The sequence below is a fragment of the Apteryx mantelli genome, chromosome 7 (genome assembly GCF_036417845.1).
Source record: "Apteryx mantelli isolate bAptMan1 chromosome 7, bAptMan1.hap1, whole genome shotgun sequence".
In the NCBI taxonomy this organism is placed as follows: domain Eukaryota; kingdom Metazoa; phylum Chordata; class Aves; order Apterygiformes; family Apterygidae; genus Apteryx; species Apteryx mantelli.
The window spans coordinates 13,536,300-13,552,545 of NC_089984.1; the positions used below are offsets into that span (position 1 = coordinate 13,536,300).

General features: G+C 44.4%; 1 protein-coding gene across 3 annotated transcripts; it reads left to right on the plus strand.

The window, feature by feature from the left end:
- Positions 1-1,306: 1,306 nt before the first annotated feature.
- On the plus strand, positions 1,307-14,227 carry NCOA4 (nuclear receptor coactivator 4). 3 transcript variants are annotated; one of them, XM_067299815.1, is made up of 10 exons: positions 1,307-1,354; positions 6,944-7,097; positions 7,616-7,756; positions 7,881-7,969; positions 8,478-8,586; positions 9,211-9,282; positions 9,971-10,117; positions 10,347-11,354; positions 11,710-11,799; positions 12,388-14,227. In XM_067299815.1, the coding sequence occupies exons 2-10, from the start codon at positions 6,957-6,959 to the stop codon at positions 12,391-12,393; spliced, it is 1,803 nt and encodes a 600-aa protein (XP_067155916.1). In that variant the 5' UTR covers positions 1,307-1,354; positions 6,944-6,956; the 3' UTR covers positions 12,394-14,227. The 3 variants fall into 3 exon arrangements, with proteins under 3 accessions (XP_067155916.1, XP_067155915.1, XP_067155914.1); XM_067299814.1 differs by having other exon boundaries at positions 1,319-1,354; positions 9,974-10,117; XM_067299813.1 differs by lacking the exon at positions 1,307-1,354 and adding an exon at positions 1,937-2,096.
- The last annotated feature ends 2,019 nt before the right edge of the window (positions 14,228-16,246 follow it).

Below are 16,246 nucleotides of genomic sequence, written 5' to 3' on the forward strand. Positions count from 1 at the left end.
CGTGACTTTGCCTATTGAATGTATATGTATTTCTCCATGTATTGTAGACTGGCCAGCAGACTGCAGCAGAGGGTATTTTCACCCAGACACCACAGGGAGAATTATATCAGATACTAAAGCAAAGCCACGCTCTTGGCATTGGCAGGTCTCGTTACAGGTACACACAGCCTTTATGATGTTTTTTCAGTGACACAAATGTCACTGTCTTGGAAGAGGTTACTATTTAAGTCAGTAACACGGTTACTGATAAATAACACTTCCGGGTTAGCAATTTTTGTCTAGCTGTTGGGTCATTCCTGCTTCCTTTGAAGATGTGGTCAAGCCTATTGTAACCCACGAAATACAGATTATAGGTGCACATGAATATTCCTCTGATTTGTAAAGTGTGTGGGAGCTGCAGTACATATCACCATATCTGTACTGAAGTGTGCTTTCCACTTGATATTCGAAAAGGCATTAACATCAAAGAGTCCTATTTCTGCAAAAGTCTGTGTGTATAAGAAGTGGTCACTGTTTGAGATGCACCTACCAGCTGAAGCTTCGGAGGCTTCGAGGAAAGGAAAATGAGTGACAAAAATGAGCAGAAAACGTTGGGTGGGGATTAAAATGGCTGTACCTGTGATTTTGATTTAGGGAACACGTGTGGGGCTCTTAGGAAAGCCGACTTGCCCACAAAGCACTGACAGCTTCAGTATCAGACTCCGGCATCCTTCTCTTCCTGTGAACATCACTCTAAACCTTGAGGGCAGAGAAGTTCTGCAGAAGTCTGAAGATGGTGTCAGCAACAGCCGAAAGAGAAGCGCTGAATTGCAGGGTGCTGCCCAAGTTCTCCTGGAGTCCGTGATTACTCTTAAGCACGCTGCACGCTACGGAGAGCACGCGCGCCCCAGCAGACGGGCCTGCGGCAAAGGCGGGTTGGGGGTCCTGAGGTGACGCGGGGAGCGCCCTGAACAACGGCCGGGCTGCGGCTGCCCTGCCCGGCGGCGCGCGCCCCGGGGCAAAGGCGGTCCCCTCCAGCTGAGCGCACGTGCCTCTGGCACTGAGCTAGCTCATCGCCGAAAGGAAGATCTGCGAGCAAACACAGCGCCGTGAGCTCCGAAAAGCCGCCGGCTTTAACGCCGCTTTAAGCGTGGGCGTGCGTGTAAAGGCGCGGCGGCCCCGGCGCAGCCAGGCCGAGCGCGCGGCGTAACATGGCGCCGCCGCGACATGGCGGCCGGGCGGGGCGGGGCTGCGGCGGTGGTGGTGGTGGTGCCAGGGGGCGGGGGCGGGGCCGGGGCTGGGCGGCGCTCTCGCGAGAGCTGCCGTCCGCCGCCTGCCAGCCGGGGAGCCGCGCCGCTGAGGGGAGCCGCGCCCGGTAAGAGCGGCCCGGCCCCGCCATCGGCCGCGGGCCCGGCCGGGCCGGCACCAACGGGGCATCCCCTTCCCTCCCCACGCGGCCGGGCGGGTGGGCGGCGGTGCGCGCGCGGCGGGGGCGCGGGGAGGCCGCGGGGTGGTTTTACTCCCTTTCTCCGCCGTTATCCGTTAGTGGCGCACGCGCCGACCCGCGTGGCACGGGGGCGCCGCGGCGTGCGCCGTACGTGTGTGTATCCATCTATCTATCTGTCTATCTATCCACACGCACATGGGAACGGCGAAGGAGTGCTTACCGCTGTGCCGCGGTTTGGTAGCCGCCAGAAACGCTCGTCGGCAGGGCGCAGGCTCTCGGCGCTGCGTTTCTGCCCGCGGCAGCGGGAGACCCGGCTTCCCCGTGGAAAGCGAGGCGTGCTGCAGCGCGCGGGCCCGGCCCCGGCCCCCCGGGCGCCGCCCCGGGAAGCGGGCTGGGAGCGGCGAGCGCGCCGGGCCCGGGGCGCGCGGGCCGCCCCGCCTGGGAGCCGCTCCCGTGGCGCGGAGCGGCGTTGGCGGGGCGCGAGAGCGCGTCTCTCCCTGGCCGCGGCGTCTCCCCGCTCCGCTGGTAAAACGCGCTTCGATTTTTTAGCAGCTGCAGCTTCCAAAAGCTGCATAAGCAATAATGATAACAGCCATCATCTAGGTTAAAAACAACCAGGACTTACAGTGCGCTACGAAAGTCTGAAAGCTTGGAGAACAGCCGTTGTTAGGTAACGGGTTGGTGGTTTGAGTCTGAGCTTTTAGGGACTGTGTTAGTCGTTTCAGCTTCAAATTTGGTGTTTGTGATTGGGGTTAAGGCGAAAAGCTGACGGAGGAACAGAACTGGCTTTCGCTGGAGCTTTAAATAAAAGTATGCAGTCACGGGAGGGGAAAAAGCTGATAGTCATTTGAAAATACCATTCATAACGCTGTAAGAGCACAGTGTTGTATTTATGGATATACAAAGAGCACGGTAATGCTATCTTTGGGGTCGTATGCTTCGAGCAGAGCAAGAGATCTGCTAGTTGTTTTCCAAAGGGCTTTAAGTATAAAAGGCTGCAAGATAGTTGTGTTTTACTGTAAAACTTGTGTTAAGATTACTGTTTGTCTCTTCTGCTCAGGTATCTGCTTTAGTATTATATATAATTATGGTAAGGTGATTTCAGACATTCATTTTCAGATATTCTGTGATGTTACTTAAGTGCCGTTGCTTGCATATACATTCTCAGTTTAAAGTCCACAGAATAAAGCTATAACCAGACTTCCTGCCCTCACTGCACCAGCGACTTGTGACTCTCCCAGCAGCTGCCTCTTGTGAAACCTCCTCCGTAGAGGTGCTCTGTGCGCTGGTCCTGCTGCTCCAGTGTCCAAGCGGATTGAAAACGCAGTCATGTGGGTTCAGGCTTGCGCCAACCTTCCAAAAGAGTGTGGCCAGAGAAAAACTCCTGGAGTTTTAGAAAATATATTACCTGAAACCTGTTTTTATTCCTTAAGATGCTATTTCAAATTCTCTCTTACTTAAAACTGTTGGAGCTCATTTTTCTGCATGTGGCTTCTGGCTTGAAAATATGATAGTACATGGTTGCTGTTTTGGAGCAAGCAAACCCCTAATAGAAGATCCATGGAGATACTTGCTGGTCACATTGATGCTGTACTATATAAAATGCATGCTATTTTTAGATATAAATGGAAATTTCTGAGATTGACTTCTTGTACTTAAAGTACTAACTCTGCTGACCACAACTCCCACATACCTAATTTGGGATATCTACTTCAGAGGACCAACTGTTTTCTGGTGCGGTAAAATAGACATGAAGAGGGGTTTCAGTTCAAACCAGGCAGCTGGTTTAAAACCAGGTCAGTGAGACCTTTGCAACAGCCAGGTACTGGCAACTGAAAGAAATCATTGAACGTTTATAAATAGAGCCTGTCAAGTATGAGTTTTGTTCAGTCCCAGAAGCTTTTCCCCAGTAGAGGAGGCTTGGGAAGGTTGTCTTCTCAAGGTTATTCAACATCCATCTGAGGTATGCAAGCAACGATCTTTATAGGCAGTAATTGAGATGATTGTGCTGAGGGTGAAAAGCTGGTAAAACCAGTTTTCTGCTGGGCTGTTAGCAGATTGTGTAGGCAAGGAAAGTTTGTTGTCTCCTCTTCCCTCTGCTCCCCAGCCACATGATATTTAATTAAAATCTAAAACACGGTTTTTCTATTGAGCTTCTGAGCTACAAAATAAAAGCAAGAGAAGAAGAGTGTAGGAAGTAACAGCTTAGGGATGAAGACAGGTGGCCTCTCTGTAAACTAAAGATTATACAAACTATTAAGAGAAGTGATACTGCGATTGAAAACTTTTAGCTGAAGGGTGTTAGCACCAGCCCTCTGGTGAAGTTTTGCAGTACTAATGGAAACGGCCAAAAACTTTTCTATGAAGACAGGCAATTATTTGGCAATTAGGAACAAGAATATGTCTTCCCAGGTCATTTAGGCCTTTTTGTTGCTTTTATAACTGTGCTTTTTTTAACTGATGTGCACACATACATTTATGTATACGTGTGCTTTCTTTACTTGCATGTGAAGGGGTGGAAGCAAGAGCAGATGCGGTAAAAATAAAGTTACGTGCGATGCTGTTACAGTCACTGCGGGCGTTAACTTCGTTCTGCATGTTTTGTTGTTAGAAGAATTGGTGGCGTTTGAGGCGTTCAGCGCTGGGGTTCAAACCACGGAGGCTCTCGCTGCTCGGGGTTTTGCAGGGGCGGCGGCGGCGGGGGCTTGCGGCGGGGCCTGTCGCGGCCTTTGGCGCAAGGTCTCGGCCTTGCCATTTCAGCTGACAGCGGGATGACAGGAGGCGTTTGGTATTAAAGCGAAAAAAAAAGGAACGGCAAGGGGGGCGGGGGAGCCGCCGCGGCGCCGCCCGGTGCCGCGAGGCCGCGGGGATGGGCGGGCGGCGCCGCCTCGGGGCCCCCATAAAGGGGCGCGGCGGCGCGGGCGGCGCGGCGCGGCGCGGCGGCTCCGGCGGGCCAGGTAGGGCGCGGAGCGGGGCGCGGAGCGGGGCCGGGCGGGCCGCGGCTGCTCCCGCCAGCGCAGCGTGCTCTTATTCCTGCTTTTATTATCGTTAGTATTTCAAGCGGGATGTTCGCTTGCTGTAGTAATTCTCGTGGAATTTACCCCTGCTTTTGTCCGGGTTGAATCGCTCTCCGCATCGATGAGCCAACATGGGGAGCGGGATTTGCAGCGCGATTGGAAAGAGCTTTTTTTTTTGGGGGGGGGGGGGGATTGCCCGTGACTGTTGCAAAGCGCTGGGAGTCAGCGCTTGTGCGCGGGGAAAGCCGCAAATGAAAGCGGCCTCCCAAACAGGGCGCTGCTGGACGAGAAATGCAACTCCAGCCGCTCCGAGGGGGGAGGCGCGTCCTCGGTGCGATAACGCGCCGGGGGCTTGGAAAGAGGTGAATGACGTGGTGTTTGCCAGAAACGGTGCCTTAAGGTTACGCGTTGCAACCGTGTATCTCACTGCAGGAGTAACTGTGTTTCGTTAGTACTGAGCGTAAGTGTTTGATCTGGAATACTTCAAAGCGCGGGACCTGCGCACCTCTTCACCTCCTAGTGTTAGGAAATTTATGGTAATGAGAAACAATGGAATAGGTTGCTACGCCGCTTGTCTTTGCTGTTTTGTGTTAGAAGGTTGCAGAAATTGAAATTAGCAATGAATTGGCTCTCAAGACATCCTCAAATGTAGTCTTAATTTTATGTTTTGTTAAAAATCGGCCTGTAAGAACAGCCATATTGCGAGAGTTGACTGTCAGGATGGAGGAAGACAGCACTGAATTCTCTCTGTATTCATTTGGGAGAGATTTGTGCAACTGAAAAAAAAAAAGAAAAAAGAAAAAACTTGCAACAAACCAAAGTATTTTCAGAGCGCATTAGAGGAGCTTGTGGAAGTTTCTTAGGTTCTACTGCGTAAATATGAAATTAAGATAAAATTTAAGGGATGTTGTAAGGAGATGCTTATCTCTTACTGAAAACTGCTAGCAAGATGAAGAATGTGAAACCTTATATAATTGAACCTCTGACCAAACTACACCGTGCAAATAAGAGAATAAAGCTGGCCTTGATAGCACAGAATGGAGAACGATGTGTTTTGGACTTCTGTACCCTGAATAATTCAGTGCAGAATTGATGCAAGTTTAAGAAATAAATTCAAGTTCCCCTCTCTTGTAGTTTGAATGTGCTCTGCATTTCCTAGAAGATGAGCCGTGATAGGTAGGGTAGGGACGAGGTGCGTGTGGGCGCTTGGAGCGGCTCCCGTGGTGGGGCCGGGGCGAAACGGGGACCCCGGTGTGGTGGCACCAGGGAGCTGTGGCCCTGCAGTGGCCCCCTTGCAGGCCGCCCTGGCGCCCGGCGTGCGCAGCCGCTCCTCTCGCCGTGAACCTTGCATTTTCTGCCTGCGTCCCTTCGGGAGCCACTGCTGGCCCTCTGCGCTCTGAAACACACAGCTCGAGTCTGGTCGTGGAGCTTGGAAGTTGTGGACCAACTGTAACTGCTCAGTAACACCAGCTCTGGGGTTTTGTTGTCATGTTCAAAATACTGTTTTGACTTTCCTCCAGTGTGTGTGGGGGAGAATCCATAGAATATTTATATGGACATGTGTGTGCTTTTTAACTAATTAATTCTGTTGTGAATTTTCATAGATGTCTTTGCTGAAGATCTATTTTAACTTATTAAATAAAATGCTTACTATGAATCTTAAGTTGGTGCTTCAGGAATTCTATGAAACTTAATAGGAGGATTGAAACTCTTAGGTAACAAAACACCCACAGTTTAGAAAAAGTGCTACTTCTTCCTGTTTTTATTAAAAAAAAAGCTGTATTTAGCTTTTTTGCCTGACTTGCAAAATCCTTATTTGTGTAACTTCTGTAGAAATTTCATATCCGAGCAGCTTTTACTTGTGGATATGTTGAAGCTAAGTTACTGCAAGCTCTGTCCACAACAAAAATAACAGGAAACTTTTGTAAGTTTGGGCCCTAGGTGCTTAGTGAAGAGTTTGAACTGTGTATCAACAGGGAGTTTATCAGCTGATTAAAATGAATTTGATTTTTTTCATTTATGAGAGATTTTAAGGGAGCCAGTTCATTTGCCTGCAGGTTAAACCAGGGTGATTGAAACAGTTCCTGCCCTCGGGTACTTGCCAGCCGGTTCCCCTGGCTGCGGCAGGTCTGCTGAACCGTGCCTGGATCAGCTCGCGGCTGCTGGCGTTTGCTGGTTGCACATAAATGCCAGAGGAACGCGAACGGCAGGGGAGGATTGCTTAAGCTCCTGTGGTTGAGTGTGTCGACAAATAGCTGTTGGGTTCCCTGTGATTGCATTAATTCCACGTGCCAAGGCTTTTGAGAGACGGTTGTCACTGCTGGAGACTTTCTTAACTTTTATCTATATTTAGGAAACTTGTATTGGTGTAGAGTCTTAGGTTTTCTTGCTCACCTTTATAGTAATGCATACATAGATGGTGATTTTCATGTGATAACCTTGCTCTCCTATTAAAGAGGAAAAGAAACTATTAAGAAGAATACTTTTCATCATGTTTTAGGAACACTTCAAGAATGAGTCCACCACAAGATAGAAGTAGAAATTCCTGCAGCAGTGAGCCTCTGGCAAAGTGCCTCCAAGCTAAGAAGGACTTGGAAGCAGCCATTTCTGGAATTGTCAAAGCTGAACAACAGATTAAAGACAACTGGAGAGAGGTAATTTAAATTCATTAAAAAAAAAAAAAAAGGTAAAAAATAATCAGTGTGGCCTCAATGACAATTCTAGTTATTCCAAAGTATATAATATGATGCTGCTGGACTTAAATTTTCCTAGAGACAGCAAGCATCTTGCTGTGCAACTTGGTCACGCTCTTGATGAAGGTATCTCAGTACTGCTAGCTTAGGCATGCAGAATGTAGCAAAGTGTCGGTCTGTATTTTTCTCCTACCTTAGAAAATACTTGGAAATTGCTCTTGGTTGAAACATTAGGATAGAGAGATGCTGCAAACAACAGTGTTATTTGATACTCCTTTAGAGATTGCCTTGGAGCTTGCACTAACTTGTGAATCATGTGGCTTAGTGGGTGCCTGTGGTTAGCGTTTGGAGGACTTGAGAAATAGATTGGTACAAAAACACCACTTCTCTGTGAGAAATACTGTTTTGTAATGGGCACAGAATATTGCTGTTCATACTGTTTGACAGATGTTCTAGAAATGCTGTGTGTTACCTTGCAGGTGAAAGCGAAGATTCACAGCCACATAAGTCGCCACCTGGAGTGCCTGCGCAGTCGGGAGGTTTGGCTGTTTGAGCAGGTAGATCTCATTCAGCAGCTCAAAGAGGAGGCCTTGCAGCAGCAAGCTCAGCAGCTCTATTGGGTAAGATTTGGTTGTAATCTGGTTTAGTTGCACTGACATTTTCAAATAAACTTCAGTCTTGCAAGTATTTTCTTATTTTACCCTTAGAAACCAAAAGAATAACGTGTGTTTTGTTTCCATGCAGTATTTGGGACAGTTCAATTGCCTTATTCATCAGCTGGAACACTCCTATAGCAACGAGCTAGCAAACCAGATTTCAGTTTGCCTGGAGAGGTAACAATAAATATATTGTATAGTACATTGATTTTTGACTTAAGAATTTAATCTGATTTGTTTGATTATAATAGAACTAATAATAGATCTAAATCTCCTTTCACATGTTTCTTTCCTTAATGGTTCCTAAAAATAAGATCTTTAAAGCAGTCTTTGATATGATTCCTCTCATCAGTTTTTAATCTTAAATTGAAAGAACAGGACTATAAATAGTAGTGAAGGCACTCATTTGTGCAGATTATTTCAAATATTATTTTTTAATGGTAACTGAGGTGAGTGAAGTGAGAAGGAAACATTTGGTTTTTGCTGGTGCTTTATTTATTTATTTATTTATTGTGCTTGTGGATAGGCACCTCTTTGTATGAGCATGAAAAGTCTTTCTTTAGTTAATTGTTGCAAAGAATTTAGTTTGGAAGCATTTTTATGAAATGCAGGTCTAATTCCCAAAACATGGCAGGTGTGAAAGATAATTTTTTTAATTTCTAAAACTATCATCTTGTTCTTTCAGACTGGAAAGTCTTACTCTTAAACCAGAAGAGTCTTCTGTCCTGAACTTTGAGGCCGATACATCTTACCTTCGCCAGGCTATTACCTCGTTTGGCTCCATTAAAACAATGGTAAGCGCCAAGGCTTTTCTGCATCGCAGTACTTCCAAAAAAAAAAACAAAAAAAAAACTTTTTTCAGAGCAGTAGTATAATATATTCCAAGTAATTTTCTTTTTCCAGTTACAAGTTGAATAGACACAGTGTATAAGTCATATTGTTCTAGCTATATAATACATATGCTGTGGTTTAATAACTTTTGCATTTAGTTTTGGTTTTGACCAAGTTTAGATCTGGTAATGTACATGTTACTATGATGTATTTTGGCAGAGGCTGAGCAAATGATGGCAGTATTCTTACACTTCACTAGCAACTGGAAGTTCATGTTAAGATTTTCTTGATGTTAGTAGTTGTATATTGTAGGTAGATGGCTTTCTACAATATAAATGTTTTGGGATTCTTATTAAACAGCATATATTCTGTCTTAATGGAGATAATTTTTTTAATGGTAGTGGACTGAAAGTAGTATTTTTTATACTACATCTCTTTCCATTTTGTTTTCAAATGTTGAGAAACTTCTTAGCTACGAAGAACTGATCAGTTGCAATGGTGCTTTATCTCTGCTTTATTGTAGAATTTATCTTACAAATTGGACAAAATTGAGATTTAAATTGACTTCTACTTTACTTTTCTTATAGCAAACCTCTGAGAGAGAAAATACTTCTCCCTGGTTTCCGGGGCAGAATTGTACCCTAATGAACTGCGAACAGGTAAGATTAAGACTTGCACCTTTGAATTTTTAGTTGCATTAAGGTGAAAGGAGAACTCAAGCACAGTATGTTAGCTTGCTTGAGCAATGACTTCTGTTTATTTGTTAAGATGTTGTTGAGTAGCCAGTAACAGTCACTGTGGTGAATATTACTGCTCTGATATTTTAGCTTCTCCAAGAATAGATGTGTGAGAAGATAGTATCAAAGTGAACTTGGAATCATACTTTCATTCAAAATGAATGAAATAAATATTTCTAGGCATTGTCAAGTTGGGATTTGGAACTGATTCCTTTTGATGCAGGAATTCACAGGAAATATTATACTGGGCTTTGCACAGAACCAGCTGCAATGCAGATTTGGAGAGTAGAAAATTAGTGGAGGAATTATGGTCAAAAGGAAGGTTATGGTGGGATTACGCATATCAGAACTGCGTGTCGTAGAACTCGTTACTTCCCTCTCTTGTCATTTGCCCTCTGAAGGGACTGGGAACACAAACCAATATTTTGGTACAGTGACTTACAGTCATACCGGCAGTTCAATTTTTTTGTTTGTTTGTTTTATGAGAAGGGACTCGATGATTTTTCTTTTGCTTCAGAAATATTAATGCATATTGAATGCTCATTTTGATGTTTACCATAGATTGCTTCAGCAATTAGGTATTTTTGTAACCAGGAACACTCTTTGTCAGCAGAAAACATTGTACGGGACAGTGGGCGCTTCACTGGCTGACTGGCTACTCGGAAGCAGACCTGTGGGTGTTTGCCAGACTCCATATGTACCCAGCACCAATCTTGAAGAGTGGGTTATGCAGAAATGTGTGTCAGACCCCAAGCAGGTATGCTCTTTATGCACTAACCTAACTGTTATTAAAAGGAAAATGCAGTATCTGATTGCAGGTGGAATATGGTGGGAATTGCATCTTCTGTAATTCTGTTCTCTCTGCCTCATGTTCAACTAATAATTTTGCATGTATTCTCAGTATACTCTGAACTATAGCTGTGCAAACAGTAATTGAACATTGTCCTTTAGTGTTACTAAATGCATTTCAATGTGTCTTTTACTAGGATTTACATTCTTCCAAAGTTTGTTATTTTGAGCAAGCCTGGGGAAATCTGAAAGATTTGGAACACTGGCTCCTGAAGAATCAACAGCATGATGCTGCTGGGAAGACAGATTCCCATGGCCGCAAGGACTCCACCTCTACTTCCACCTCGTCCTTTTCCATTGAAAAGATTGAGGAATTGGAATCCCTTGGTCAAGAAGAGATGGATCTTTCTGACTGGCTGCTTACGCCTGACACGGAAAATGAAAGTAGCGCTTCAGATGAGAAATGGAAGTATGAATTTAAACCTTTTAGGGAAGAATTTAATCTGAATGATTGGCTCCCTAAAGCTGAAACGTGTACCAGTTGTCGTGGCAGCCAGGCCAAAGGTGTGGAAATTGAGAACCTGGGAAATCTGAAGTGCCTGAATGAGCATCTTGATGGAAAGAAATCGCCCACCACATCAGCTGTGAATGCTTGGCTGCTTCAACATCCCCAGGCCCCATTTAAAGTGGAAGACGTGTGCAAAGCTAATGAGCTGTGTGCCAGCTTTTCAGAATGCGTGTGTGACGAAAACTGTGGAAAGGAGGCTCTCTGTAAGTGGCTCCTGAAGAAAGAAGGGAAGGATAAAAACGGTGTTCCAGTAAGCCAGAAAGCCGTTCCAAACCCAGAGAACGAGAAGCCTACATCTGCTGGCAATCCCTGGCTTTACCCCTCCCAGCAAGTTGCAGAGGAACCTGTGACTGCTGAGAAATCAGATTATTCAGCAGAGATAGCAGAACCCCTGAAAGTGTTGCTCGAAAGGCCTTTGACAAGCTGGCTAGCCAAGTCTGAGCACAAAGCAGAAAGTGCAGAAGAAAAGGCAAGTAGGGAAAAAGCAGATGTTAGTTTCAAGAGTCCTTTCCTAGACCTCTTGGCTCCATTCCACCTCCCCCTGAATGTAAACAGTTGGGTGTTGACTTCAAACAACCTAGAAAATACTAACCCGCCTCCAATGGAAGATAAATGGCTCCTACGCAAGAAAGCACAAGTGAGCATGTTTCAAGTTTTGTTACTCTGGTGTCTTAAGCCAATGTGCTGGGTTTCATTATTTTATTGAATCTAATGCTTTTCTTCTCTTTCAAATTTGTTGGAGAATACTAAAAGATGATTTTTAGGTTTCTTTTCTCTTCTAATGTTTTCAGTGATTTCTTAGTTATTTCAGTAATTGAACATAAAGCAACAGTTAATTTTGAAGTCTAACTGGTCTTATTAAATGAACAAAATACTCATCTCAAAGAATCTCAGTATTCAGTCTTATTTTCTTTGTGAACGCTTGACAGAATTTGAAGATGCATCAGAATGTATTTAAGTTACATTTAGATACAGGCGATTTTCTCTTTCAGGAGTTTGGGCTTCCTACAGTTTGTGACCTTTTTGCCTGTATGAAACTGAGTGGAGATAAAGAAAAATGGCTGTATCGGACTCCTTTACAGGTAGGATGCAGAGAACATGTTAGAACACTCAGACCTAAACGTAACTCTCAGAATATGGATGGTGGTAGCTAATTACTGTCTCCTGAGTTCTCTAAATGTAGTGGCTAACAGCACTGTGATTTCCTTCTTATATGCCTTTTTATCAGCCTGGACCACTCTGGTTTTTCATTATTCTTTCCTTCTCTTTCGATTCCAAGCTAGGGAGGGAGTTACATTCTTAAGTAAATCACTATTAAACTGATTAACTCTTGGTACAATCTTGGTAACTTCTACTATAACTAAAACGTGCACTTAATGTCTGAATTTCTAGGCAGCTACTTTCTTATCTTGATAGTGCATTTACAGGTGGGGTCATGGTTTTGCTGTTTGCCAAGATGACTCTTTATCGCTGTTTATGAAATTCATGAAAAGCATCCTTTTTGGCAAGCATACATCAAAACCTAAAATACAAAAGTCTTGGTTCTAAAAAGCATCTTAGTATGGTCTTTTTTTTTTTCCCCAGTGTGCTTTATACATGCTTTTGTCCAAAAGTGTTACTTTTTGTTTACCAGAAATCAAAGAGAATAACCCTATTTTGAATTTGTTTAGATGTGAAGAACTGGAAGCACTGAAATTGTCCCCTTCCTGCTGATTAATCGCACATCTATGCTGGGTGACTGCAGCCAGATGAATTCTTGTGTTTGTGTTTGGCCGTCTGCTTTTTCTTCCAAAATTATAACAAAAAGAAAAAATATTCATATAACAGAGTTATGGTGCAGAAAATGCCTTTTTGTTATGATTAATTCTGAAACGTAGACCTACTGAGCATAAGCAAACTGACACTATAGAAGTGTTAATAAATTCATATCTGTTATGGGACTATGTGAATCCTCTTTAATGGGTTGTCACTTGAAAGCCAGTGCAGGTATAAAGCAAAATCTCTGGTGCTGTGAAACCGCCACCTTTGGTGTTGACTTTACAAGTGTTGTTGTTCCTTTCAGCTGCTACAACTTTGTCATGAGTTGGGTTTCAGCGTCCTGGGATCATAAGATGGCCTAGGCTGTATTCAGAAGCAATTTTTTATTGGGCAGTTGCTAACTTTAAAGATTTCATTTGTATCTTCTATTGGTGCATCTCCCAGCTGAGCCTGGGGAGTCGAGATTTTGAAAGAGACATGAATTTATGGGACCTGACCCGTGACAGGAGAATTGATAACTTAGTTTTGCGTGAAAACTTTCCTTGCAGATTTCTGAGCTATTTGGAGAACAGGGCAGACTTGGGTCTGTTAGAGAAAAAGAGTAGAGCTGGATTGCCAGGCTTTTCTGTGGTGTTAGTTTTCATGCATCAGTAGACTGAGAACCTGTGTCCCCAGCTTTTAGTAACAATTTGAATTCCACTGAAAAAAGCTGTACAATGAAACATGTATGTTTCTACTAGTTTTAGATAATTTATAATTAACTTGCATTGACTAAGCCACTGCAAAGCAGGCATCTTGATTTGGGGAACTGGATGCCTTCTCATGCTATTTAATTGGAAAACACCACCTTGGCAACCTGTGTGAATCCCACCGTCTGATCCATTTTAAAGATACTTAAGCTGTGGATTTCCTTAGTATTATGTGTATGAAAGTGGGCTTGGCGTAATTGTGATCCCTGTAGCAGTGGATATAATGAGTAACATCTCCTTAAGTATTTAAGATTTTGCACCCATAGAAGACAGTGCAGAGACGCTAGATGGAAATGTGGATCATGCGTGCCAGCTTGCATGGAAAACTGTACAGTTATACAGTCTCTGGTGCAGCTTCTAGTCACACACACAAACTGCTCCTAATGACTGTACAAAACAGCTCCCACTTCGCCCCATCCCTGAAGCCTACCTGGAATAAAAGTGATTTCAGCTCTTCACAATGGTGCAGAAAAGAAATTATTAGTCAGATCTAACCTTTGCAGTGTGAATACCAGTTTGCAGTGTGAATGCACTCCTGTCTGCTCTAACTTGTGCATTTGTGTAAAAATAAGTTTTTAGTGTGAGGATACACTGCACATCTGGAACTAGACCCCAAAAGGGCTTACCATCAGTGGACCACTTGACACTTCTGCAATTTTAATAGTTTGGGCTTCCTACTGAAAGCAGAAAGATGTTTTAGAAGTTAATTTTTCCCCTTTCAGTGTGTCCTGGTTGCTGCATGGGAAGACTGCACTATAACTAACTCCAATAATAGCCGATTTTGATCAGCAATTGAACTTGATGAAGGTGATGAAGTGCAGCCCACCTCTTCTAATTCCTTGTAGTTGTCAATGTGTGCTACTCTTAGTTCATTATGAGCCTTTAAAACTTGGGGGGGTTACATATGTATTCATTTACTTGTTCAACTGACCTGTTATCACTAATTGATATTTATGTAAAACATTGATTAGTCTTTTCCATTAAAAAAATAATTGCAACCGAAGTCTGTGGTATGTCTTCTTTGAAAGATGATTAAAGAAAGATGCTGAGGAAACTTGCCTAGTTAACTTCTGTTTAAATGCTGCTCTAGCTGTGCTCAGACCCCAGTACTGGATTCACATGTTCTTTATTTGGCCACTACCTGCACTTCCGCACAGTCTGTGGGAACGGGGAGTCCATTTGCCCAGGACACCCTGGCCAGAGGTGCACAGCTGATGGGTCATTTCCTGTCAATTGCTCCGTTGAACCGTAAACCAGTGCACACAAAGCTGATTGATAGGTCTAAACCACCTGGTCTTTATTCAGGTGCTGTAAGAAATACAAAGTTAGACAAAATGACATGTTTGTTTCTTATCATTCTTGAATATTTGAGGAGGATTTAGGGATTTTAATAGGCTCCAGCCCTCTTCACCTGTGGCTGTAGAACATCTCTTTTCTGGCTGTGCAATTAAAGGTTAGTTCCTCTTTCACTGTGGCACTTCTGCTTTCTTGGTTTTTGAATGTCAGACTCTAGTGTTGTTTCTCCTTTGAGGATTTTCCAGTCCTTTAAACTGGTAGAAGTGACTTTAACCAAACTGCATTATACTAAGAAGAGAACGTTCCCATAAGGTAGTACGCAGCTGGGTCTGGCAGCTTTTCAACCATGATACCTTGGATTTCATGTATTTGTGTAAACATGCATGTAAAAAAAAAAAAGAAAAAAAAAAGAGACAACTAGGGGTTGGGTTAGGAGATACCATGTGCAGAACTCCTGCTATCATTCAAAAACAAGGACAGTTTCAAGCCTTCCAAATACAAAAGAATGACAGAGTAGCAGGAGCAGAAAATATTATTTATGGCTTCACAACCATTTGGAGAGCCTCCTCTGAACAAGAGATTATCAGACTGATGCTTTGTACTGAAGAGTGTGGGGGGGGAGGGTCCCATCTGAAACTCCTAATTCCACTTCTCTCCCTCCCTATTGAGCTGGAGCAGTTACCTCCAACTTTCCTCTTAGTGGAGCTGCTGTAACAAATGAATGCTCCTAACCTGCTTCTGTGCAAAATAACCAAAATGCTTTATAGTCACCTAATGGGTGAAAGCATGGCGCTTTGTGGCTAAGCTTAGGTGGGAGACTTTGCTTACAAACCCAGAGCATGCATGGCAAAGGCTTACTGCGTCCCTGTGCCAAAGCCTTCCAGCAGCGTGGGGGAGCAGGGGAGAAAGGCCAGAGCTTGCCCAGGCTTCGCCCACGGCAGCCAGGCAGGCTGCACCGCAGACGGGTCAATAATGAAAGCTCACTGGCCGGGTGAGTTGTGCTAGATGAAATTGTAATTTGCACTATTACAGGTACATGAAGTCCGGGGAAAACCTTTGTAAAGACATAAGTCAATGCTACTTCCAAGTCTTTTAAACAATGGGGCAGGAGGGTGCGAGTGGCAGAAGGGGGCCCCTCCCGAGCAAGTACCTACCTGGTGACGGGCTCCTGGGCGGCTCAAACCTGCTGTGGCTGCGAGTCTGGCAGCCCTGGTCACAGGAAAGGGGTGGGAAGAGAAGGATCACGGTGGGGGAGAGACACCCCAGGGGAACGCAAGACCAAAATTAAGGATAGTGTGAAAGTACCAAGAAAGGTTCAGTATCCTTTGGTGTGGTATGTGTTTGTAATTGCACTGGCATCTCGGTGTCTGATTCTGTACAGGTCAAGGCTAATAGAGCTAGCTCCATTTAAAACATACTAACTTCCTAACTTAATCTAGACTTATTATACACAGCTGTAATCATCTGTTAAAAATCCAAAAAAGGTCATCGTCCCCCCCCAACTTCCCTCCTTTTCCAGGCCCAGATTAGGTCAGAGGGGGCATAGGATATGAGCACTGGATCCTTTTTACTGCCTTAACATACATATTCCTTATGTTTTGAGAACCAGCTTCTGCTTCAGTGAGGAAGCTGGAGATTCCCACCACATGACTAGAGATTTTTCAACAAATTCCCCCAACTATAAGAGAAGTTTGAGCAGCTGATGGGAAACCGTGAAAGTGGTTTG